The sequence below is a fragment of the Lissotriton helveticus genome, chromosome 7, assembly GCF_964261635.1.
Source record: "Lissotriton helveticus chromosome 7, aLisHel1.1, whole genome shotgun sequence".
Classification (NCBI taxonomy): Eukaryota; Metazoa; Chordata; class Amphibia; order Caudata; family Salamandridae; genus Lissotriton; species Lissotriton helveticus.
Genome location: NC_136068.1, coordinates 1,182,291,005 through 1,182,316,833, shown reverse-complemented (window position 1 = coordinate 1,182,316,833; position 25,829 = coordinate 1,182,291,005). Strand labels below are relative to the sequence as shown.

Here is a 25,829-nt window from a genome sequence, read left to right as displayed (position 1 = left end):
CAGAGGAGACTCCCTTAGCACAACGTGCGGTAGAAAATCTGAGAGACCTGGGCTCCTGACAGGAAGGTTCTAGAAGGAGGTGGTAGCTGATTGGTTGGCTTCTTGACTTTGGTCCTTTTCACAAAAGGACACAGATAGTGTGGAGAAGTGTGGCTCAATGGTTAGAGCGGCAGACCCTGATGCAGAGGTCTAGCCTGGGGCCAGGGTTCAATTCCCCGCCTCGGCGGGTCTTGGGCTCACAAATTCCACGGACCTGATAATTCTCGCCTCAGTGCCTATTCCAATCATGGAGTCCCACTCTGCAACTCTGGGCAATAGCTTGCTTAATCTCCACAACGGCCCCCACAAAGCTAAGGATGCCTGGCCTCCACCTTGGGGGTGCCCAGGAGTGGACACCTCATAGGGAAGGCCAGGATGGGTTCCACAGCGGTATTCGTACAAGCGCCTTGAGACCCTTGCGGGTGAGTAGTGCGCTATACAAGTATCAATTTACATTTACAGATAGGCCACTAAGGTGGGACCCTTGGGCCTACTCTATTTAGGTCCTTTTTACAAAAGGACGTGGATAGGACACTAAGGTGGGATCCTTAGGCCTATTCTTTTCTATGTATGTCTCTAGGACATTACTTTTTTATATACCCGAGGCTCCCGTCTCGACGACGGGGAATGATTCAGGCATGTGAATCTATGAAAGACACCCAAATACTGGATAACTACACATTACCAAAAGAAGTGTTGACCCTTAAGCAGTGGATACCTTTCACTCGATTTTGTACACACTTTCACAGGCTAGCAAAGGCAAAGGGTACCTGTAAGGAAATACCTTGTTTTGCACGATCACTCCCAAAGTTTTGGCTGATCCTATTGATGTTTTGACTGTGATAGTGCGCAGAGGCCTGCTAACTGGACCTGAAGGCTAGTGTTCTGACCCTACAAAGTAAATGTCTGATTGGCCTACTCTCAATTGGCATAACTTTACGTACTTATAAGCTCCTAGTATACGGTAACAGTGGTACCCTAGGCCTGTACATTAAAGTGTCACACCAAGTCTACACCACTTATTTTGCTACCCTTGATGTGACAATGTAAAAATATGTCTCCCAGACTGCCACTCTAGACTAGCAGAGCAGGTTTAAACTGCTAACTGTATTTTGCCAATTAAACTAAAAGCAAAGCACATACCTCCCTATTTAATAGATATCACCCCTACAACAGGCCTATTGCGTTCTAATGCAGGGTGCTGTATATCATAGAGTAAGACATGTATTTTTATATGTCTGTACAGTAAAAATTCTAATTGGTCATTTTTGCTGCAGAACCGTTAGTAGCTCATTGGTGAGTACAGGGTGACACACTGACAACTCAGCTGCACATGTTCTTTCCTCTACCATTTATGGTATTCATCATTTTAAAAAGACATTATATGTAGGATTAGGAACTTGTTAATTTATAAGAAACTATTTAGCCTCCAGTGTGTTTTCGACTATGACTGTAGTGTTTTTGAAAGCAACCATTAAGTATTGTTGTTGGGTGCCTTATGAAGGTGAATTTTAGTGAATATTTTGTGGCACTCTTTTTAACAATTTAATAGACACTGTAATAACTGAACTTTATCTTGAGATGTGTAACTATTTTCTGTAATGTATCAGTTCCTGAACTAAACCGATTTTTGACTTTGATCATTATTATAGGGTAAATAAAATAAGTAAGCCTCTTCCCAACACCAAAATGCATCTGAAAACTCTAGAATATCTCTCGAGGTAAAAGAATTTTAAAAAGGACTGCATAAGTGAGCTATTGTAGTTGAAAAATAGCCTTTCAATGTCCAGTGTGAGATGTGCTCTCAAGCACGTCTTTCTAACCTACATCACAGCGCATTCTGTTACATCTAGCCTAGCCCGGTTACTGGAAAACAGTGAAACTACAAAACCTCAAAAACTAAAATGCTAAGTGTAAAACTCCAAAGCCAGGTCTGGCTAAATCTCACACGAAATGAACCACCTTAAAATCCATGGTAATCATCTGAAGTCCCAGGTTCCCCTTAGAGTAATCAATTTTGTCTAATTATTTTAGTATACTATTACCTTTTTTCCATAAAGAATACCTGCCCCACTCTCGCCTGGATGGTTGGAACGGAAAGGGTCCGATAATAGCTCTTTAAGATAACTGCAGAACTAGAAAAATGGAGCATAATATGCTAACATGTTCTGTTCACAATCTGTCAAAACAACTGTGAAGCGAGTCTAATTATAGATGTACAGTGATCCCGATTTTAGAGTGAAGCAGTTCTATTTTTTAATTAAATTCTGAGCAAGGTACAGCACATTCTGTTACTTGACCTGCTTTCTGTTTTTCATATTCGTGTTTCCTTCTTTTATTTTGGAATGATATCACTTCTATAGTTTGAAAGAGCAGTGCCAAAACACATTCTTGAAAACGAAAATGAACTTCCTGAAACCTCACCAGCATTTATTCAGCACAGATCAATTCAACAGACATTTCCCAGAATTTCCAAAACCATGACATTTTAAAATATGTGGAAAACTGTATTTTAGACCGCACTGATATTTTAATTTATCTCTTCGCTGCAAATGAATGTTAAATAGGAAATTATGCTGTTAATCTGGCAATGTTAATTCATTAAAAAAATCTATATCGCAGGCACTATAAATATTAAACATAGACAATATAACTTACAGTGCAACTGAAGTCTAATTGTTTGTGTTACATATAATATACAGAATATAACTTACAGTGCAATTGAAGTCTAAATTTGTGTATTGTGTGGTAGACCTTTCAGGGTGGAGTCACGAGGGGTCCAAGGGGGTAATCATAGATATTATGTATGGTCTTCTACAACAGCAAGAGTGGTGGGCTTGCTCACAGAAATCAAACAAAATCACATAATGTGTAAATAGAGGCGCTTTTTTCCACCTAAACAATTTTCACAGACTTCAGCAGAAACAACACAAGGTCTATTAAAGATGTCGCTGACAGACGTGAGCGGAGGGAAACACATTTACAAAAACTGAACATACGCTTGCTTTGGCATGGCTGTCTATTTCACCCACTGTAGAGGAATGTTGATTGCACACTTTAATGTTGGTCTTTTCATGCATACTTTTCTCGAAATCCCGAACGTCATCCTCTGCAAAAAGTTCAAAATTTGACATTTCCGTCACTAAAAAGGAGACCTTATAATGCCATTTCAGGGTAGGGTGGTGTTCTAGAAAGAGGCTTGAAAGGGCGGTGAAAAACAGGGATTCCACCAGCTTTAAGGAGAGTGACTCAAAGTTAGTCCGTGCCAGCCAGAAAGGTTACACAAGATTAAAAGGAAGCAAGGCTCAGAACAAGGGTGTGCGGGATAGGTCTACAGGTTTTTTGAGGTGAACTAGAGAAGGTAAGGAGTGTTGGATAGCAAGCACTACTACAGGCATGGATCTTCTAAAGCGCGTTTAGGAGATCACTTGGAATGAGGTGAAGACAATAAATACTGTAGATTTTGTACTTACCACTCATTCAAGAGTAAAATGTGACCCGAGCCTTAACTACATCGGAGTACATTTCTAATATTTGTTTGAGCCAAAGTACTCAAATTAATCCAGCCTTCCTCTTAAGCCACACCACAACTACTACTTAAGAGGTAATGCAAGGAGGAAGGCTGCTCTAATACACCTTCAAAAATGACCCCAGGCTAGGATAGTGGGCAAAACCCAAGTGGTTCCCGCTAATATATTAGAAGGGAGTCGGTCTGAGTCGACAGACCAAGACTCCATCATTGGCTTGCCTACTGGCAAAAAAGAAGAAATGAAATATTAAGTGAGATTTGAAAAGTGGTACTGACCCAAGCTGGGTCTTAGTGGCTCATGCGCAGACGTAATCTCTGGAGTACTATCAATATACCTCTTATTAGAGTCTCAATAAAGTGCCACTGAATCCTCAACATTCATATCAACGTTAAGCCCAAACAGCAGTACAGCTCATTACTTCATGGACCTGATCTGCCTAGAGGTCCCACTAACTAAGCAACTTCAGTTCTCAAGCCTGGGGACAGACTACAGCTTTGAACAAGAAACAGCCTACTTGTGTCAACCAGATTGATGCACAAGAGAAAGTATCTTTTTATTTCATTTTCAACATTAAAAAACAGACTTTCTAGTGGCTGCTTGAAGCCTGTGTTTCTGGCTAGCCTACTGAAGCTAGTCAACTGTAGAATCAGCCCAAGTAGTTGTAGTAGGAAGCAAACATCTCCGCGGTCTAAACAGCACTCATGTGAGAGGAGTGCCTGGTGCACCTTGCTGGAAAGAGTGGTGAACTTTCTGAAGAAGGTGGAAATAAATATAGTCTGCATCTCCAGCCTCAAATGTCTGAGTGAAACTCATGGCAGCACAAGAGGCCGAGGACAGGACGTGTGCAAAGTTGATTGAACACTTACAGAGAGTTCTCCACAGTGAAAATGTTGATGCATTGAATGCACCACCATATTGCTGGCCAACAAATGGAAGTTTGCAGTAAAGTCTTTATTTTCTACATGAGGTCTGGGAAAAAAGGGAGCAGTAACACTAGATGGTGATCGTCCAACAGCAATGCTTCACATATTAAGAGGGGAGGTGTGGCTCAGCGGCCAGCGCCGCTGACTCCAGAGCATGGGGCCCACTGTTCGATCCCCAGTACCGGTGGAAGATCAGCTCAGTATTGTGTGACTCTAGGCAATAGCTCACTTGATCTCCCCGATTACCCTAGCGCCTTGAGACCCTTAGGGGTGATTAGTTCGCACTTTAAAAATACTGGGTTTTGGTTTAGGCATTCGAGGTAGAGTAAGGGGAGTCACCTGTACAACACCATTTTGCTTGTGGAGTGAGTAGGGCTTAATTGATTTTCAGAGTGAGGAACAAATATATACATCTACAGTCAACTGAACTGTATGTGAAAATCATTGTGAGAATCCTCAAAACCTTGCTCGACTTTACTGTTCAGTGAGGTAGACAATCACAGACCTAGAGGTTATGAGCCGCAGCTCCGGCAAGGGATATTTACAAATGTGCAATGTAATCAGAGGCAGAGGCAACCCCTCCTTTACACTGAGCAAACCTCTATGCCGAAATAGCAGATACGCCAGCAAGCTAATTGTTCCTGACCTTCCTAACTATCTCCACAGCATCAACATTTGCAGGATTTCTCAGAATAGACTTTTAGAGCCATTTAGTTGGTTTCACAAAACCACGTTGGAATGATTCTTTCTCTTGTCTGATGTAACTGGGGATGCCTTTGGCACCGGTTTATGAGGCAGGGCGACTCTTCCAGAGTGATTGTTTTAATCAATCCAGGAGGTTTTTGCCCTTGATTCGAGATTCTTACTCTGGTTGAAAAAACTCCGACATTTTATGCAGGCACCAGTAATTAGGCTTAGAGGACAGTCACGTGACCTTCTCTGCAGACAAAAGTTCCTTTATCATAAAGCTAGATGTATATACTCTCCTGATATATACTAGAGAGGAAATATTTTATAAGCTAGGATGTAATATCGTACAGGAAGTGAAGTGGATTTCTAGGTATGTTGACCCTTCCAACACCCCATGTCCGCTATCAGAAATAAAGGACGTTGCAACTATCACAGTTTTGTGCTATTAGACATTAACGATTCCACATTTTTATAATTTTATGTGGTTATTTTTAATTAACCCTCTACAATGGGCGTATATCTGGTGTGTCACAGGTCGAAGAATTTGGTCATGTTTCAAATGACTGTAAATTTATTTAAATTAAACAAAATTATTTCATCTATTGTCTCCTTCCCAAGTATCTGGAGTCAGAATGAGAGGCTGAAAATTATTAGTATCTGAGAAGCTAAGCAAGCAGTTTTCTAAACAAAGAAAATTCTGATTTCTAAGAAAAAGTTTAATAAACAGGAAGCAAGTTTTTTTAGTTAATGGCACAGTATTAGGAAGAAAAAAGAAAAAACATGTTTTAAAGCAAACATTCAGAACAGAGTTAATGTAAAAAATATGCATTAGAACATCTATAATTGATATAAAATACAGTATTGCAATTCAATTACATTTATTTTAGTACTTTATAATTACGAGATTAGATTGGCATTGCACCACGGTTTCAGCTTTTATTCACCAACCATTAGTAACACATTTCAATCCATCCAACAGAAGTTATTTGCTTGCAGTCAATATTGTATGCACTAAGGGGTAATTGGAATTTAAGGGACCGTGGATCAAAAAAACAAAAAGTGTCACAGACCCAATGGGCCGATCTTTCTTTAATGACTTCTGCTTTAAATTCTAAAATGGATTTAACAGTACACGTTTAAAAAATGGTTTATTCAAATTCACAAAACGGAGTTGAGCAAGTCTACCTTTTTTTTTTCAATTAGCTATAGAAATATGGAACTTGTTTTCATTTTGAAAAATATAGGCGGTGATAAGTGAAGAACATAAGCTAAAAGAAGGATACCATTTTTTAATTTATACAGAGTGCCTGTTTGGGGTGTCGGTGAGAAGACACAATCAAAAAGATGTTTTTCTGCCTCATCGGTCACAGGACATATTTCCACGGTGTAAAACACAGTTAGATGTTACATCTGTCATTTGTGATAGGAAGGTGCTATCAAATCCACATTATCAGAATGTATGTAATCTAGGATGAAAAGAGGAGTAGTGCAATTATAATCTTAGTACCTATAAACCTTCTACTAGGTCAGCACACAAACACACCCATTTATATCTGCAATGCACCCCTTTCATTCTTGCAGAGAATCTGAGCCTCCCATGTAAAGTCATAAAGCTGCCAAGTAGTACATTTCTATGTTCCACTGTAGCAAATGTTCTATTCAGAATTGAGGCCCTGTTCGATTCACTGAGCCCAGCACTAAAAGCTCCATGGCCCCAACGGTGGTTCGGTTCACTAGAGGAGCTTCCTTTGACACATAGGGACTTAAATAGGTGATCTAATGGGTAAAGAGAGAGCTTTACCTAGTTCTGGCTTACCCTTTCAGATGCACTGTTTGATCCATCAAAGGGAATACTCTGCCTGGATTTAAAGAGGAGGGTGAAATGCATTCCTGCCTAATGCACTTAAGAATTACAGTCAGTCTGCCTACCTGATGGGTAGGCTGAAAGTCCCAGCCTTCTGCTGACTTAAAGGGGTAAAGAGGTGCAGAGTCTGCCAGTAAAGCCTGTCTGTTCATGTAGCTTGATGGTGCAGAATGTCCTGAGACAAAGAAAGCTGTCGCCTGCCTGGAAATTGACCACTTGGAAGTGAGCATTTCACCCAGGGGCGACTCCTCCGCTAGGGCAGCAGAGCGCAGCCTCGCAGGAAAAATAAAATAATAACAGCATGTTATAATCATTTTATTTTTCAGTGCTCGTCTGTACGGGCGAGGCAGGCTGGACTGTAGGACTGTAGCAGCAGGGGGAGGAGTGGTGGGCACTCTCTGAACAAGACGATTTGATCGGCCGTCTTGGACCGGCGAAACTGCAAAGTGCACTTGGCATGTTCTCCATCAGGCTGTGTTGCACAGCCTCGGTGGAGAACATGCCCTGGGTCCCAGTCCCCTTCTGATAGCCGAACCATGGCGCTCAGACCAATTACGATGCTGCTATCAGCAGTGTCGCTTTTGGCTAGGGGAGTCTGGAAGCCTGGGTGCTTCCTGTTCCTGCGTCGATGAATAAAGATGAGGACAGAGGAGAAGCGGTGGCCGGTAGGTAAGTTTATTTATTTTTTATTGCTTTTATTCTTTTTCTTTATTTGTTTAACCCCTGGCCCCACCACTACTGCCCCGTAGCAGCCGCTGCTGATTTCACCAACAGGACTCTACTGACCTTCGCTTCAGCGGCGGAGTGTTATAGGGTGTTGGGAAACAGAGGACGCTGTTGCTTGCTTTGGACAATTAAAGAGGATCATTATGAACTGGAAATGTTCCTGGGTATGTAAAATTGGAACTGGGAGCCTTCTGCAACTGGAAACTGTTGGCTGAGGTCTGGGGATAAAACCAAGAAGATTTGAGGACTTCTCTGTAACGCAACACTGCTCCTAGAACTAGTGGAGAAACTCTCAACTATGTGAAACACAACCACAACCTCACTACTCTCGTCCGGCTGGGCAAATACATTTCCTCAGGGTTTGCAGTGGAAAGAAGAACCAGGCAGGGATGCCCACTGTCTCCCCTCCTGTTCGCCCTGGCGGTTCGACTGAGACGGGAGGGTGAGGAATGGGGAATCTCACTGGCAGACACGGTGCATTGCGTGTCCTTATATGCGGACGACTTATTAACCTATGTCCACGACGCCACTAAAGATCTAAAATCTATCTGGAGGACACTTTCTGACTTCGCGGAGGCATCAGGCTTGCAAGTGAACTGGGGAAAATCTACAATATACCCGCTGAGCACCCACTGGCCCCGTTTGAAGTGCAGATTGGATCTCAGTCCCTCGCATGGAATGCGGAGGCACCCAGATATCTGACAGTGCGGCTATTCCACACCCCGGAGGATTTGTATGAAGGGAACTATCGTAAGGCATTAGCGGGGATACGCTCAGCGATAGGGTTCTGGAAAACACTGCCCCTGGCCCCTATAGGACGAGTGGCCATAGCGAAAATGATAATGGTCCCCAGGATGTTGTATCACTTCACTAACCGCCCAGTAATTCCGCCACGCTCCTTCTTTAAGGAACTAGACGGTCTTCTTACTGAACTGATATGGGGGGGGAGATCGACACAGGGTTGCGTTATCAACACTATACTTACCCGCGACAGAGGGGGGAAGGGGCACCAGACTTTGAGGCATACTTTTTAGCGGCATAGTTACAATGGCTGTCATATTGGACTGCAGGGCGCCATACAGCGGAGACAGTCACAATGAGGGGCCCCACGCCACTGCCAGTACTCCATAGACTATTGTTGCCAGGTACTAAACGGTACGTACCCGGCCATTACAAGTATCGGTGGCTCGCACCAGCATGATGAGAATACACCCAATGTCTCAGAATAGGCCCTCGTACATGCCTTTGCTGCAGCTAGTGGGCTTTCCCAGAGGTGAAACATTCTACACAGTGGGTGCCCTGCAAGTATGGACAGACCTGGCAGTCACGGAAGTGGAGTCCTTGTTCGAAGAGGGACAACTCAAGACGTATGCCCAGATGGTTGAGCAATACGATCTCCCAGCCGACGGTACTGGAACCCTAATACAGGGGAACCCCCAACGCACCCTGTGATTCATACTATCCTGCACATGGGAGTGGGGTACCATCTGGTCACTTGGCTCAATAAAGCCGAACGGGAACTGATCCTCCCCACACTTCAGCCCTTACGTCAGAAGTGGGAAACAGACATAGGACGGGTGATGCATGACAAAGAATGGCATGCCGCCTTGGAGTACCCCAAAAAGGTTTCTAGAAACGCGCGGTTTCGGAACATACAGTTCAACATCCTTCACAGAGCTTATCTCACACCATATCGTCTCCACTAATTCTTCCCAGACAGACACTTTGCATGCCCCATTGTCACACCCGGAGGCAGACTTCAGACACATGTTTTGGGACTGCCCCACTATTCAGGATTACTGGGGTAGGGTCCACCGGCACTTAGGGAAACAACAAATATCACAAGTATGTCCACATGGGAGGCATGCGCTCTCGGGATCTTCCGCAGGCGGAAGACCGACAAAGTGCAATGACGCTTTATGTCCCTAGCCATCCTACTAGCGAAACGGGGAATAGCCATGCACTGGAGGTCCCCCACCGGGCCCCCGGAAGCAGCCTGGATAGGGGCTACGAAGTGGGGGAAGGCAGAGGAAGACGCTCAGGGACGAAGAGCTGAGGGGAACTCGCAAACACCCTATCTCCTTAGAATGGGCACAGCTGCTACATATGTTTACGCAAGAAACAAACCCGCCAGTGACGCCCGCAGACACACAGTCTCAGACCCGGCCGGCCCCTCCAACCAATTCCGACGCAAGGAGGCCATCAGCGACACAGCCACTCCAGAGTAACCCCTGAGTAGTAGACACACAGACATACAGAGAATCCATCCACAGACAATAAGAGGGAATACCACGTAGGCTTCAATCCCCGACCCTACTCCGAACGTATACTAACGCACCTCCACATTCTGCCACAGGATGAATGCCATAACTGAGAATGCTCCCATTAACCTTTAGTGGACAATTCCCCCCCTCCTTTCCCTATAGTTAATTCCAACAGTTGGAAAAGTTTGCAAGTTAGTCTGGCGGAAGACCCTGCCAGTGAGTTATTGGGAACGCATATAGGTACGATTGGACTTGACAACACTGGGAACCTCACACACAGCGATCCAGACATGTGCACCCAGAGCGGCACACCACACCCGATCATGACACAGGGTCACTGACAAGCTGAGGGAAACGTGTAGCCTACCCCCAACGGTTCTTTACTATGGGCTATACAGTACTATCACGGTGAGGCATCATCATTTACATAGGCACGGACTGAATAGTCACAAAATCGTCATACAACGAACTGTAAGCTGGTAGATAAGTGTACTTAAATTGCCCGAGGAATGTTTATTAACACCTTGCTTTAATGTACTGTAGTCCAATGCCGTGATGAATGAATGCAAAAAAAACCAATAAACAAATTAAAAAAACATAACTGTGTGAAACTGGATAGTTATTTTCACTCCACGGGGATAACATTGAATGCAGTTTCCAATACTTTCCTATGAGTGTCTCTTTATTTTCTTTTGAACCTTTGATAACTACATCTAATTTTTTTTGTATGTGATTTTTTGTTTAAGTGTCATATTATTAACTAACTTGGTTTGAGTTTATGGTCTTTATTTCTCAAATGTATTTCGTCATGACTAGTTGTTGTGCGTACATTAAATGCACTGTATCTAAGCAAGCCCTTGCTGCTAGTGACAATCTACCAATTGTAAGCCAGGACATCCTCATAGAAACCAGTTTATCTTTTTGGGGGGGGGGGGGGAGGGGGGGGGTCAGAATGTTTGGACTACCTGAGAGCTCGATCACAGCTGAGCTCTAAATGGTGATCTGTTTCCCATAGCTTGCCCAATTTGACTTTTTAAAGTAACTTTGTTTCAGGCTCTGATTTTGTTATGATCTAATGACTGATAGGTGTCCTTGGACCTCTAGCATGTTTATATTTCCATAAAAGTCCACCAAAGTAACTTTGTCAGAGTTGTCACAGGCGCCCAGCATCTTTAATACAAGTGGCTTCTGTTAAACCTACATTTGCTTGCCACAGTACTCAAAGGGATTTCTGTATGGGCGGCCCATCTATTCCTCCAAAGATTTAATTTCTATTGCAATAAAGATAATTGCTAATCGGAGCACCTTCTGAAAATGAGGTAGAATTCAGTCTTCATTTGGTATGCATTCAGTAAAGCATGTGAAATCTCACTTGACAATATTTAAGAGATCACAGTTCACGGGTGGGATCTGGAAGGCTCTCTACACAGCAACCCTCACCCAAGGGTCACTTGTTCTTGGGATCAGAGACTTTTGAGGCTAATCACATTTAAATTCGTGTTGCTCCTGTTGCATATTTGAAGATGGTGGAGGGTCGGATTCAGCTGTCCTTTAACTGGGAGAAAGCCGTAGGTTCTCAAGATGAAAAACTGGTCAATTATCTGCGGTATAGATTGTTGGGCTCAAGATCACAGTGTCTCCAAAGCCTTACAAGTATCTAACATTACTAACTTGTTACAGTACAGATGGAGAGGACATTGCAATGTTCTTTAAATTCAGGAGAGAACCATTTAATCTAAAAGGTTTCATAGTATAAAAATCCCACCTTTCTTCTTTTAGAGAAAAATTGTTCAGATCTGCAAAGACAACACTACATCAATATAAATGCAATTCAGAAATTCACGGGTTTCTGATTTCCAGCACTGGTCAGCATGGCTTTAAGAATGGTGTTAGGTAATGTACTTAAAAGATATTACAAAAACATGGTTGGTGTGAGAAGAGCAAGGTTTACTTGTAAAAAGAGTAATCCATTTCATGGGACTTATTGTTTTTAGGGAATATAGGCTTTCTTTGTGACAGTCACTGATGACTTGTAACAAAATTGCTTTAGTCATCCCAATCCATGTGGAACCCAATTTATTGTTAAGAGATGACACAGAGAGACTATTGTAAGTTGTGTGAAATTTCCGCTCACTGAGGGTGCTAGTGTAATATTTTGAGGACGATGGATTGTTAGTCTTCCATTAAGCAGTTATTAGTGCATACACAATATGTTATCCTTTTCATAGTAGGTACAACCATTTTCTGAGAAATAATACAAAAAATTTTTATACAACTCTACTCAGACACTGATGACAGCTTGATTATTAGCTGTAAAGTGGTATGGAACATGTGGCTTGTCTACAGTAGTTTTAAATACAAGCACTATGCGGATTTGGTTTTCCAGGTTGGGTGGAGTAACAGAGTAGCAGTGTGGTGTCTTTTCCTTTCTTTTGCTAGGGATGGGCATGGCTGCAAGTCGTAGGCTGCGGAAATAGTGGGTGTAGTTTCTCAGTTCTGTGATTGGTTTCCTATGGTTAATTAATGAACAAACCTCAGGAATTTAGACAAAAAGAATAATTTCCTGGGTGAATTGTTAACTTTGTGATACAAAAATAAAAGAGGATTGGTATGCACCCATATACCATATTGATGCTTATGAATGTATTGTCTGAAAATGAATTCAGACACTTCCCTCATGCCTTTATTTGGGCTAAGGTAGTCCCTCCAAAAGACATTGGGACCAAATGGATTCAGATTGTTACTTAGGACCTGATTAAGAGTATGGGGGTGCGGGAGAGGACCACCATACCCGTGGTCTGCTCCAGCACCGCATAACTCGTGGTCGGGCCGCCTTCCAGATTACAAGTTTCCTAGTGTCTGCCGGTCTGTTTTGGGCGTTCCCACGGAAGTGCCTCTGTAAATGGGCACAGCAATGGGAATGCCAAAAACAGGTCCTGCATGGCATGGACAGTAAAGTCCATGCAGTGCAGTAACTCGTGTGCATCCACACGGGGGGGGGGGCACATGTGCCCCCCTGCATACACCCTCGTGCACATGGCCAACAGGGGGCCCTGTAGGGCCCCCTTTGTTTCCTCTCCGCCACAGTTTTCATGGAGGAGGGGCTGCCATGAAAACTGTGGTGGAGGGGAAACTCGTCATATGCTTGGCTGGACTTCAGCGGTCCAGCCAAGCATACTGCTGCCTCTACACGGCAGCGCCACCGCCAGTTCCCTGGTGGCATCCCCGCAGCAATGGCCTCCGACTGCCCTAGTTGTAATAGCTGGTGCCGAGACGGCTGGACCACCACCGCTGTGCCTCTGCGAGTCTGGCAGTCATCTGACCGCCAGACTCGTAATCAGGGTCTTAGACGTAAAAAGTAGGAGCGCAGGCTAGGAAGCAAGTGACAACTAAGGTCCTCTTGAGAGCAGTAAAAACATTGTTATAATTGCACCCTAAACCTTGCACTCATCTGTATCCTGTGGGATTGGACAAGAGTGGATCTGGAATGACTGACTGAAAAAAAGGCATTAGAGCAGCAATATTGAACTAATTAGAAGCAGAAAAGGACTAGCAAAAGAGATGACACTCACAATAATCCAGGGAGATGTGGACTTACTGACCTTGATGTTTAAAGAGAGTTACAATACCTGCAATGTCATTTGCAAACCTCCACAGCGCTGCACTGAGATATAATTACAGAGCCTTAGATTCTTGCTGTAAAGAAGAGAACCTATTTAGTTTACCTAAAGGCTTATATTAGGTCGGATTTCAATGTTTATTTATTTGAAGAGTTTTATATAGCGCAAACATGACCTGAAGGTGTCAGAGCTCTTTGCAGAGTAACCGAATAACACGAGTAACGATACACATTGGGATATGTAGGCAAAATAGCAGCAATTACTTAAGTTACATAATACAATAACAGAATATACACCATGTAAGCAACACAATATACAGTAGAATATATGAACGCTAGGTTCTGAGGTAGAAGACAGAGGGAGTTACTGGGTGGGGAGAGAGAGGCATAGTTTCCTTCGAGATAGGGATGCCATGTTATGTGGTGAGTGTGGGTGTGGGGTACCAGTGGCGTCCTCATTAAGAGAGGAATTTGTTGGATAGAAACATTTTTACTCCTTTCCGGAAGAGGGATGTGGATGGGTTGCACCTGATCTCCGTGGGTGAAGTTCTAAAAATGTTTGGGGCCATTCCAGAGAAGCAACGATTGTAGGTTTTTCTTGAATTTTTGTTACTTGAGAAGGAAGAAGCTCGTACTGCTCAGGATCTACTTCCGCCCAATAGGATCAGTTTTAAAACAGGTGGGAGGGGGTATTGTGATGCAGAGCTTTGTGGGTCATGCGAGCGATTTTGAGATGCACCCTGGTATATTCAGTGCACGAAGGTCCGGGTGATGTAGCTGCAGCACATGGGTAGCCTTCAGAGGCGCTAGTGAGGTTTTAGGGAGGTCCACAAGGATAGCACTACCGTAGTCAAGTTTAGAGAGCACAAGTCCATGAGTCAGAGTTGTGAGGTCGGCTGTGGGGAAGAAAAGTTTTAATTTCCTAAGGATATGCAGTTGATGGTTAGCTCCTCTAGTGATGGTACCAATGTGTTTTTACATGGAGAGGTCTTTGTCTAGTGTTATAGCCAGGGATTTGGTGGAGTCGACGATGTGTGGAGTGCAATGCAAGGCGGAGAGAAGAGGGTGCGGGTCATTGACTTTAGGGGTGGTAGTGGGTAGAGTAATCAGAAGGAATTCAGTTTTAAGGGCATTGAGTTTGCGGTGGTTACGAGTTAGCCATTGTTGCATTTTTGTTACGGCAATGTTAAGGGTGTGGATATCATCGATGGAGGATATTCTCATGTAGAGTTGGGAGTCGTCAGCATACATATGGTAAAAGATGTGAAATCGTTTGAGGATTTCAGTAAGGGGCTCCATATTTTATTTGAACAGTGTATGGGGGAGATAGAACCATGGGGGATGCCTAGCGATAGCAAAGACCGCTCTGAAAGAGTGTGATAGATTAGGAAGCGCTGCAATCTGTTTTGTTAAAAAATCAGGAGGAGACCCATTTTAGCACGGTGCCAGAGAAGCCCATCCTATGTTCTAGAAGGTCAAGAAGGGTTGCATGGTTGATGGTTTCTAAGGCTGCAGACAGATCCAGCAGGATAAGGAGGCAAGATTCATTTTGGTCGCGTGAGCGCAGGGCATAGTCGACAATGTGGACCATGGAGGTTTTGGTGCTATGACCTGAACGGAAGTTGGATTGACAGTGGTAGAGCAGCAGCAATTGTTCAATGTGATTGTGGAGCTGCAAGTGTACCCATTTCTCAAGGAGTTTGGCCAGAGTAGGGATGTTGGAAATGGGATGATAGCTGTTGGGGACAGACTGGTCAGAGTTGGGGTTTTTTAGGATGGGGGTAACCTGACCAATTTTGGGGCAGAGAGATAGGAAGCCTTGCCTGAGAGAGGCATCGATTATTCTGGTGCATACTGGGAGTAGGTCGTGAATGAACTCATTAAGGAGTTTGGAGGGGAGGAGATCAGTGAAGTGGTTTTAATATTTCAAGGAGGTCAAAAGATGGAGAGTGCCAATGCCATTGAGGGTTTAGAAGCTAGACCAGGAGGCATTATGTTTGGGCGAAAAAGGGCTATTATATTGGCATGGTTCATTATCCATTGTGGAAGGGTGTTGGTGCGGGAGTAGATTGAGTATGATCTGGATGTTGTTAGTGATTTGCGATGTTTTCTCAGTGAAAAAGGAGACAAAGGTTTCACAGTCAGGGGGCACTATGTTGTTAGTAGATGCAAGGTCGCTCCTGCAATAAGATTTGTTTCTGATAATTTTGAACAGTTTCTTGGGCCTACTAGAAGCAGTGTCTAGTTGGTTTTGAAAGAAGTCTACTTAGGAGCTCCTATTGTGCCTTTTGTAGGAGCTACGCCTTTGATGCAGGAGTATGAGGTTGGCCAAGGTGGGGGGGGGGGTCCCTATGCTCTTTCAGCAAGTCTGAGGTGTCACCGTTCTTCGTTAAGGTTACTGTTGCAGCCCGTCTTGCTCTACATGACTGAAATGACTGTGGAGGTGGCAAGTATTTCTTATTCAAGGTCCATTTCTACTACAATTCATCTGTCGTTTTTATGTACCCTTATGCATGTCTAACAGGCAAGTCTGAACACACAGGAACATACATCCTACTTAGTTTTGGACTTGTTACAGGACCATTCATATCTATGCTCTAGACTGGATTGAACCCTAAGGCATGGTTCTCAATACCACCCAACCCACTGCACACTTAAGTGCTGTCTGGTTGTAGCTGCTGCCTTCAGTTAGTGCTGCCCTCAGCTCTCTACCCTCCCCTATCTCGGATGAAGCAATTATAAATCCTATGTCATAAATTAAGCTCACTGAGCCTATATTCTATACCTCTGCCCCATCAACATTACCCTCTAATCCATGTATTCCTCCATCAAGTCTAGAAACAAATCTTGCCTTCCATTTTTTTAAACTCCACCATCCAGAGGGTCAAACATTTGTCCGCTAGAGCAGACTACCTCAAATCTTTGCACCACTAGGAACGATGATTACGTTGTTTTCTTTGGGCACTCCTACTACGTGGATGGTTTAGATGATCTACCCGTATGAACGATTGTCCAATAACTTAACAAGGAGTATCTTTCCATAGAAGCTTGTGTATCATGTCTTGTGAGGCAGAATGTCTTCCTGAAACACACAAGTTTGAGAATTGTTGCATACTGTATTAAGCTTTGTACAGCTCTCAGATGTCCGAGAGTCCTTGCTTGCTCTTTAGAAAACGTTAAAAAGTCGTCCGTAAATAAAAATATAAGACTATTATTGGATGAGAAGCTCATACAAGGTAGTGCTAAAATAGATATCCATGATCACCTGCAAGGTCAGTGAGAGTGTCCTGGCTCCTACAAGTGAATGCAAAAGGCATTCTCTTAATTCTGTGGTCAGAGGGTAGCTAGTTGTAGCAAAAACAATGCTCCTAGTCCGCACCCTCCATCTAAAACAATATCCAGCACTTAATTTTTGGATGTAGAGTTCTATGAATATATCCCTTGATCCAGAAAATAACATGATTTAACTGGGAAGGAAAGCTATTTTTTTTTGGCAGCAAACCAGATTTCTTCTACCAATTTCGTTAAAGATCTTAACCACTACATCTGGTGAAACAGAGGCAGATGTCCTTTCGGTCTTATTGGAATAACAAAATCCACCACCGAACTCCTTCTGTAACTCTGTCTACCTAGATTTGCCCGAAAATTTGATTCATAAATTTCTCCTTATCCAGAATTTTGCAGCAAGTCTAGTTCTCATTCTGAAACAAAGAGCACCCATCGGTTCTGGTCATTTTTCATTAGCTTCCTGAAGAAACAGATTCAGTTTAAGTCTATAAGCTTGTTGCACAAAGCAATATTTATGGCATTGCTCTCTCCTCTCCATCACATGATTAACTGACTGGTACAAACGCAGCAGAACTCCAAGACCGTGCAGCAAGTCCCTTTTGGTAGCTGGTGGAAGTGATTTTTCAGTTACGCCAACTGTATTTTTGGAACACCTTGCAGGTATACAAGTGTCAGAAATGTGATCATCAAAAATTTAGGAAACTGCTAAAATCATATCTGCTCTCTTCTATATAAACCTAATTATCGTGGGTTGCCATGTCAACAGAAGTGTGTAGTTAGTTTTGTATCTGAACCAGCGCCAAGATACCCAGTGGGGGGGAACGTTACACTTTACAAGTGCCAAATTTAACCTACCCTAAAAAAGGCCACGCCTGCAACATTCCATATACTCTCACTACTATATAGGCACCACAGTGCCACATGGCTCCTTTTTGCAGTCCAACAAGTGACAAACTCTAGCCAGATTCATGGAGGGTGCTGCCCTAAACAGCTTGCCCTTGATGGCACAGTCCCTTCGAATGCAGGCACATAGAGGGGCAGTGGGAGTGGCAGGCATTTAGCACATACTGCCAAATATAAAGTCAAATCTCAAAAGTACTAAGGCCTATAAGGTATAAGAACGTGTTACCACATTTTATTTCATGTGCCTCAAACTATTTCATAGAAGAAATTGTCTGATGAAGATTTTCTTTATTCATTCTGCGCATTCACCATCAGAGCACATGGGAGCAGCATCTACGGTGATGACCAATATAGGACATACTCATTCCAGCGTATCTGGCACAGACACCACCTTCCAGTATGGGTTTAGGCACAGTTCCAAATTAAGAATTCAGACAAGGCCGTTTGGAAAATCATGGTCAGGCCTTTTTTCCCCTTAAGTTGCCCTCAGTTTTAATATACAATATCAGTGGTAAGAGCGATAGAAGGGAAAGCAGGGAGCAGTTAAGGTTTTTAAAATGCCTTCAACCCAAAGGGCCAGACATATAGGCCGAAACATGTTGGAAAGCCTGCACTAGGCAAGGAAGTTCTTAATAAGCCGGACTTGTTTTTAATCTTGCAGTCATAAGACAAGATATAATAAAACATATTTTCTATTCTAGCTGCAAACAATTTTGGCAATCACAGTAAGCAAAAAGTATCTTGCACCAAAAAAGAAATCTAAATTAAGAGATACAAAATAAATACCTAAGAGCTCCTGATGAGCCTGTCTGCCAATATCTGTTGCTGGCGGGGAGCCACACCAATGATGAAACATCCCACCTTGCATGGGCGAAGGGTCGTGTCCTTTTTTTTTAAAGTTAACCTCCATTTGGCAATTTCCTCTGTGAAATAGTTCACAGCACATCAAGGCAATTAAGTAATATCTAATTTTGCCTTTAGGCCTCAGTACTCTCGCCAATTCATCGGAACCGTTTGCTTACTACTCTCGCCAAACCAGATTCTTGAAAGTGTGCTATGCGCAACATTGGACCAAGGGAGAACTGCTCGCAGCTACCGGTCTCGCAACTTAAGAACTTCAAAATAATTCAACAAACAAGAATTCATGTGCTTTTGACGCTATAACACAGGAACGCATATACGTTTGACACAAATAGGTTACATCAATTCTTTAGCGCAAGCTTCAGCTTGGTTATGTTTTTGGACGGTGGCTATTTGAAGATTGCAGTTTTATAACCTGCGATCGTGCAACCTTTTCATCTGTATTCACCCGTTTTTGTACAAGTAGCTGGAAAGAACAGAAGTCAATGCATTTGCACTAAGCGATAAAGATAAGCATACATTTTATATAACTTTAGACAAACAAATAATGTGCTTTATTTCTAAATTTCATACTCAAAGTGTTGCTTTTTATTTAATGGCCACACGATGGCAGCACTGGACAAGTAATAATATTCCTCTACCTTTGTCACTTTACAAACGAGGTGAACATGTGGCTTTAATGTAGTGCTAATTCATAACACGAATGAACACAATCAGATTTTCATCTGGAAGATTACGATCTAAACGAGATGGCACAGTAAAATGAGTAAAAAGTAACGAGGTGGCTACACCTAGTCCTAAGTTACACATGCAGTAAGGCTTTTCTTCATCTGGATAGTGGGGCGCACATCCACGTCTCACGCCTGTAGTACTCCATGAAGAGGCAGCCGAGCAAAGGCACACTCAAGAGTGCAATGGAGAAAAGCTTACTTACTTACCTATTATTGCCGATTTCCCAGTTTGTATGCTGAGTTTACTACTCATCTCGTTGAATCACCTCCTCCCCTCGCAAAATAAATTTTCTGCAGGGCCCCTTTACACTTAATCAAGGAGGGCAAGCAGGGCAGACGTGTGTGATGTGTCAAAACTAAATCAACATCCATTGACCAAGCAAATAGGTCTGGCGTTAGCCGCAGGCTTTTGGTTTTGCCAATATTTATTTTGTCATGGTGTTAGCAAAACAAAAACATTGGTTAAGAGCAAAAATAGTTTTTGGTCTTAAAAAGCCCACATTGAAATAGAAGCCCTTGGCACTTAAGGGAACTACTTTGTGTAGATGTGCTTTTTGTGAAAAGGTGGAAGGCCATCACTCACAGTGAAGTTAGCCAATGGCTGAAGTGGGTTGACCCACTGCCTCACCCAGGATCCCGTGGAGGGCAGAAAAAATGTGAATGGCACAATAAAAGATCAATGGATGAAGAGGGCTGGATGAAACGACAGACCTAAAAATAATGGTCCGAGTGTGGATTCTGATCTCAGCAATCCTCTTGAAATGGCAGAAAACATGGAGTATTGATGGTCACCACAGAATAGCGTCTTCAGCTAGTCTTTACTTGTTTCCAAAAGCCTAGGCTTCGTGGTTCTCAGCTTTGACCCTTGCTTCTCCCTGTGACACGTTCTCCCTTCCGCTTAAGAAAGTCTATATTTTAAATCCATCTGCTATGGCTAAAGAGCGTGGTACCAAGAATTAGGTGGGTGAAGGTTCTTTGATCCCCATGAAATCGATCAATCTATTTGTTGTCTTTGGCCCTAATCCTGGTAACGCATCTTGTAATCCATGTAATCGTGTCAGCAGCTCAGCTGTTGCCACTGTGCATCTCAACTTGCAACACAATTGTCACGATTCAAACGCAGAATCACTAAGGGACTCAAGTAGAAAGACCAATATTGCCTGGTCAGGCAACCGGGCTTAATGGTCGATTCCAGGGAGCATGCGCCTGCCACTTCAAATTAAATCTCCTTGCTAATTTCAACTCCCATGTGGAAGGTGGAAGGCAATCCCCAGGCATCTGCTGTGATGAGTAACTAACCTACTTCACACACAAAGGCCTTGAAAGTTTAATGTCTACGTTTGGTCCAGAACTGTGGGCAATGATAGACCGGCGAATATAAACTCTACATTGGATCATAATCCCGTCAACTGTCCTTTCCAAGCAGCGCCTTTGCAAGCCATTAATAGTTTTCTTTCCTCCTTGGTTAGTCTGTATGACTCAAAGGCAAAACACATTTTTTCTCATCGTGAGATGCTTGAAAATCTTGCTAGAGTTTGTTGTGATCCTGTCTAAAAGAAAATATCTTGTACAGCCGAATGATCTATTGATGCCCATTAACTTAATAATTGTCATTGTGATGGCTGTCTCCTGAAGAAAGTGTGGTCCTACTTACCGTGGACGATCCTCCTATGATTTATTCAGATCTTGATAAAGCAGACAGCTCTAATCCTTGCGATAACTCCTTTCATACCAAAGGACATTCCACCTAGTGCTGTAAGCGTCACCACAGAGAAGGTAAAGCTGGGGAAGCGCCTGTGCTACAAGTGCCCTAAAATCAGTAACAAGGGCGATGACCGGTAGAGAACTCATAGCCTAACATAAGTAACATTAGAAATCAAATCACCAGGGTGTATCTGATGTTACTGCCCAAAATTAAGAAACCAGACGGGCTTCTCACCTACGGTTTCCTCTATTACGGCTGTTGGTGGTAATGCTGGCCAAAGCAGTGTCCTGACTAGTGTCACACATGGAGGCTCCCTATCCACTCCGCTCAAGACTGAATTAATGCAGAGTGACCTCTGGGAAATACAGAGTCCTGCAATGATTAGATTATGTTGGGCCAAGTATGTCATGTTTCCAATAGAGAGGAGTTGCCCTTGGAACCGTGGTATGTATATAGGGTCTCTTGCATCTGTGACATTGGCTTCCTGCAATCTCTGTAGGCAACAAGTTGGTTCTTCACAAAGCCAGGTAACTTACATCTCTACAATATGGCTACAATGTGTTTCTTTGAAGAAATGCTAAAATTCTAACAAGTGGCTACTAAACATTTTATTTTAATAGTTTTGAATAGCGCGAACATAAGCCTTGCGGGTATCAGAACGCTATACTGAATTACAAAGAGCAGAGTAGTAAAAACAGTAATATCACATTCACTACAAATTCACTAACACCCGAATATCATAGTTCTGTCATTAATAACAACATGTTATGATAGTTCAGACCACTGCAAGTACCAGGCAGTGTTGAGAAGCGGGGGGTAAAGTCGGTACTGCACGGCACAGCACATTAGGTAGCCAGAGATAAGTAGTCAGGTGAACGACTGAGGAGACTAGGGTCATGGGATCTAGGAAAGAAATATTTTTCATTAGGAGTTCTTTGACTTCTTTCATGAATGATATGATCGAGGGATTCGTTCTGATTTCCAGATTCTTGGGGCAATCCCAGAGAAGGCACGGTTGTAGGTTTTGATCTTGTAGAATCTCTGAGGGTTCAGAAGAAAAGTGTAGGAACTTCTGGATGCTCTGGAACCGCCAGAGAGTTTGAGCTTCTGGACAAGATAGTTAGGGTTATTGTGGTGGAAGGCTTTATGCGCCAAGCAGGCAATTTTTAGCAGGATTCTTGCTTCATAAGGGAGCCAGTTGAGGGATTTGAGATCTGGGGTGACGTGGTTGTATCTTTTTGAGCCAGTGATGAGTCTGGCAGTAGAGTTTAGCGCTGCACTTAGCGGAGGAAGTTTGGACCTGGGCATATATAATCTTTTTGCCCATTAATGTGTTTGTTCTCTGTTCCACTCTCAATTATTAATTTTGTTCTTGAGATGCAGTAAGTAATTACTTTTCATTTTATTTGTTCACTCATGATTCGATTTTATGCTAATTGACTTGCTCAGAGTTGCTAAGCTGCGATCTTAGCCAGATATTATTTTAGTTGATTATGATATGTGTGGCCACAATCTCTGGGGGTTCTTGTGATCCGTAAGTGGTCGTTTCTTGCTGCTTGAAAAGTGCTGTTCTATCGAATCCTGTTTAAAGATGTCTGTGGCTCTACCAATGGCCCTGTTTTTGAAATCTTAAAATTCCAACACATTGTCATTCCAAGTATTTATGTTTCTAACTTAAATCGTGATTGATGTAATGTATTAATTTTGACCCTTCTCCCATACCGTAATGTGTTTGCTTTTGTACATTTTTATTTATTTTATAACCCAAAGTGATTATAGTACCCGGTCTAATAGGGTTCGAAGCCAGGGGCGTACCCACCATTAGTGCCGAAGGTCTTGTGGCAGAGGGCCCAGAGCACTGACAATGCTATACTTTACTACCACAACAGCAGTCAATGCAGCCATTTCCCTTGCTTGCACCAGAACCCATGGTATACTTACTATGCAATGGAGGGCACCTCTAGAGCATCGGCGCGCCTGGACCACTTTTGCACTTACAGTTCCAGAACAAACAGCAGCAGATAAATTAACGCAGTATTAGAGAGGATGTATAGATCGGGTCAAAAATGACACCTGCTTTTGAAACGCTAATGCTACTATCATCTCTTAATGTAAGGTAAGTGCCATGATATTAACTTCCAATCTCTCTGATATTCCTCCCTCAAAGGAACTTGTAGTACTTTTTTTGTAATCACAGGAGCTGCACATAGGCTCTTGGGCTGAGAACTGCTATTTTAGAGAACACCATTTTTATAACCTACTAGAATTGATACAAGATACTGTGATGTTTTTCTTCTGAATACCATTTAATTTCTATGCAACCATTAACGTAGCTTTAGTAAGTTCACCTACCATACCACTCGTCCACCCAAGCGAAGGCTTGTCTGTGTCCAATCAGCAATATATCCCGAACCACCTAAAACCGAAATAAAAAGACAACTTTTGATAAATATTCTTAAGTAGCAGAAGGCATGCACCTTACCAATCAGAGAAGTATATAATGCAGCATTGATAATCTTCTGAATACCCTCTCACCGTACTTAGCTCCTTACTACAGATTCAGTACAACATTCATCGCCATGCGTGTACCCACACCACAGCAGCTACGGAGGTCCTGGACATCTGTTCACACTGTGGGTGAGCACAGCCTTTAGGATGGAGGCTTTCTTCATCGCTCTGTGAGCTCTTGCCCCTCATCGCCACTTTGCCCACACAACACAAGAAAGGAGCTTCTGGGAGGTTCTTTATTAAGGTGGGCGTGCCGGAGTGGTCACGTCCCTGGGGTACTGGAAGCAGCACTTCCAGAGGTTATTCTAATATCTGTTTTGTGAATCCTGTGATATTTTGCCTTGTTAACACCGGTGCCAAGGGAAAATAAGCAGAAAGAAGGTAAAGAAAGTGAGATGAAGATTTGGATACATATAACTGCAACAAATTGGGTCACATGTTTCTAGGTATACACCTCCATTTAGCGCGATCGCGAACTTTAATGTTTCAGCTCTTCTGCTTAGAGCTATTTTCAAGCAGTTCCTGGTGGAAATGAGGTGTAACCGTCAAAGAAATGAAGGGTAGCAGGCCAGAGAAGGTGTGCTAACAGATGGATGTAAATGTATGACGACTCCTGGCGAGACTTCAGGAATGCGGTTTTGGAGGTTCGGTACTCAACTGGTTTGCCTCCTTTCTAAAAGACCGCAATGAAATAGTCTGGTCCACGCCTTTTGCGGCCCCCATTCCCCTTTGGTGGTGGGAGTTCCACAGGACTCAATCTTGAGCCCCACCGCTTTTAAGATATATATATGGCACCACTAGCATCTTTGGCCGAGGCTCCTGGAGCAAAAATTGTGTTGTATGCGGACAACACACGTCTTCTGTTCACCTGTGATAAAAACTCGGATTTTAAAGGAGATATGATTAACGCCTGTCTGACTGAAGTGTTCTCTTGGCTACAGGCTAATCAGCTTAAATGTAATCTCGAAAAGTAAGAGATCCTTTTCTTCGGCCACCCCCCAGCAGTGTATGGCGTAATTGGTGGCCGCTGATATGTTTCCCCCTTCCACTTCTATCAGAACAGTGAAAAATCTAGGGGTGAAGCTGGACGAGAACCTCTCTATGCAGGCCCAGATTCAGGCAGTGGCTGGCTCTTGCTTTGGCACGTTGCAGATACTAAAGCAGTTCCTGCCTCTCCTGCATTTCATTCATAGAAAAGCGGTAGTCCAAGCTATTATAGTCTCTAGGTTGGACTACGTGAACATACTGTATCTAGGGTTGCCAGAGTATCTATTGTCAAGGCTGCAAGTATCCCAGAATGCGGCAGCCAGAGCAATACTCATGCTGGGCCCAAGAGCACAGACGTCCACATGTTTGAAATCCCTGCATTGGCTCCCAATCCGCAAAAGGATCCATTTTAAAGCCATGGTCCTGGCTTTTATGGCTCTCCACAGCATAGGTGCCGGATAAATCATGAAGAGAGTCCAGTTCTACTGCCCTCGCTGTACATTAAGGTCCTCAACACTTCAGTTGGCACATTCCCCTAAATACCACCGAGTGCGGACAGGGGCTCCTTCCAGGTTCAGGCAACGCAACTGTGGAACAATCTACAGGTGGAATTAAGACTGAAGCACGATCTCTTAGCGTTTAGGAAATCCCTGAAAACCTGGCTATTTCAGCGATAATACCTAGCCATGGTTGTCACACTGCATAGCAAACTGTTTATTCTCACGACTCAGTGCCGGGACACTCTATTGAGTAGCTGTGCACTTATAAATACCCATTTAACAAAACATAACATATATGGACACAGGCTTCAAGTCCACTTAATCTTTAGGCCCTTTTGAAGTCTAAATCATATTTCAAAATGAAGTATTTTATCAGCCCTGCGCTGACTTTGTGCAACAGACATTACTAATAAATAAAGTTTAAAAAAAAAAGTATTTTATCAGCCAGTAGAATTGATTTCTTTAGAGAGATATGTTAAAGAAAAGAAAGCCACGGATTGATAGGTATTGACAACAATCTTTCCTCTGGATTGTTAATACATAACAATCTGTGGCATCTCTTTAAAGAAATCACTTCTACTAACTGATAAAATACAGCATTTTCCATGACCATTCATTCATCACTTTATTTTTAATTATCCCTTTTCGTAACAATGCAGTGTTCTCTGGATTCCCATTCCACCCATGGCCT

General features: G+C 43.0%; 1 protein-coding gene across 1 annotated transcript in view; it reads right to left on the bottom strand.

Annotated features, from left to right (window-relative positions):
• PITPNC1 (phosphatidylinositol transfer protein cytoplasmic 1) overlaps positions 1-25,829 on the bottom strand; it is a 1,067,253-nt gene that overhangs the window by 16,423 nt on the left and 1,025,001 nt on the right. The window contains exon 8 of the mRNA XM_078654326.1: positions 23,496-23,559. Coding sequence (XP_078510452.1) covers positions 23,496-23,559 — 64 coding nt within the window. The remainder of the gene's footprint in view (positions 1-23,495; positions 23,560-25,829) is intronic.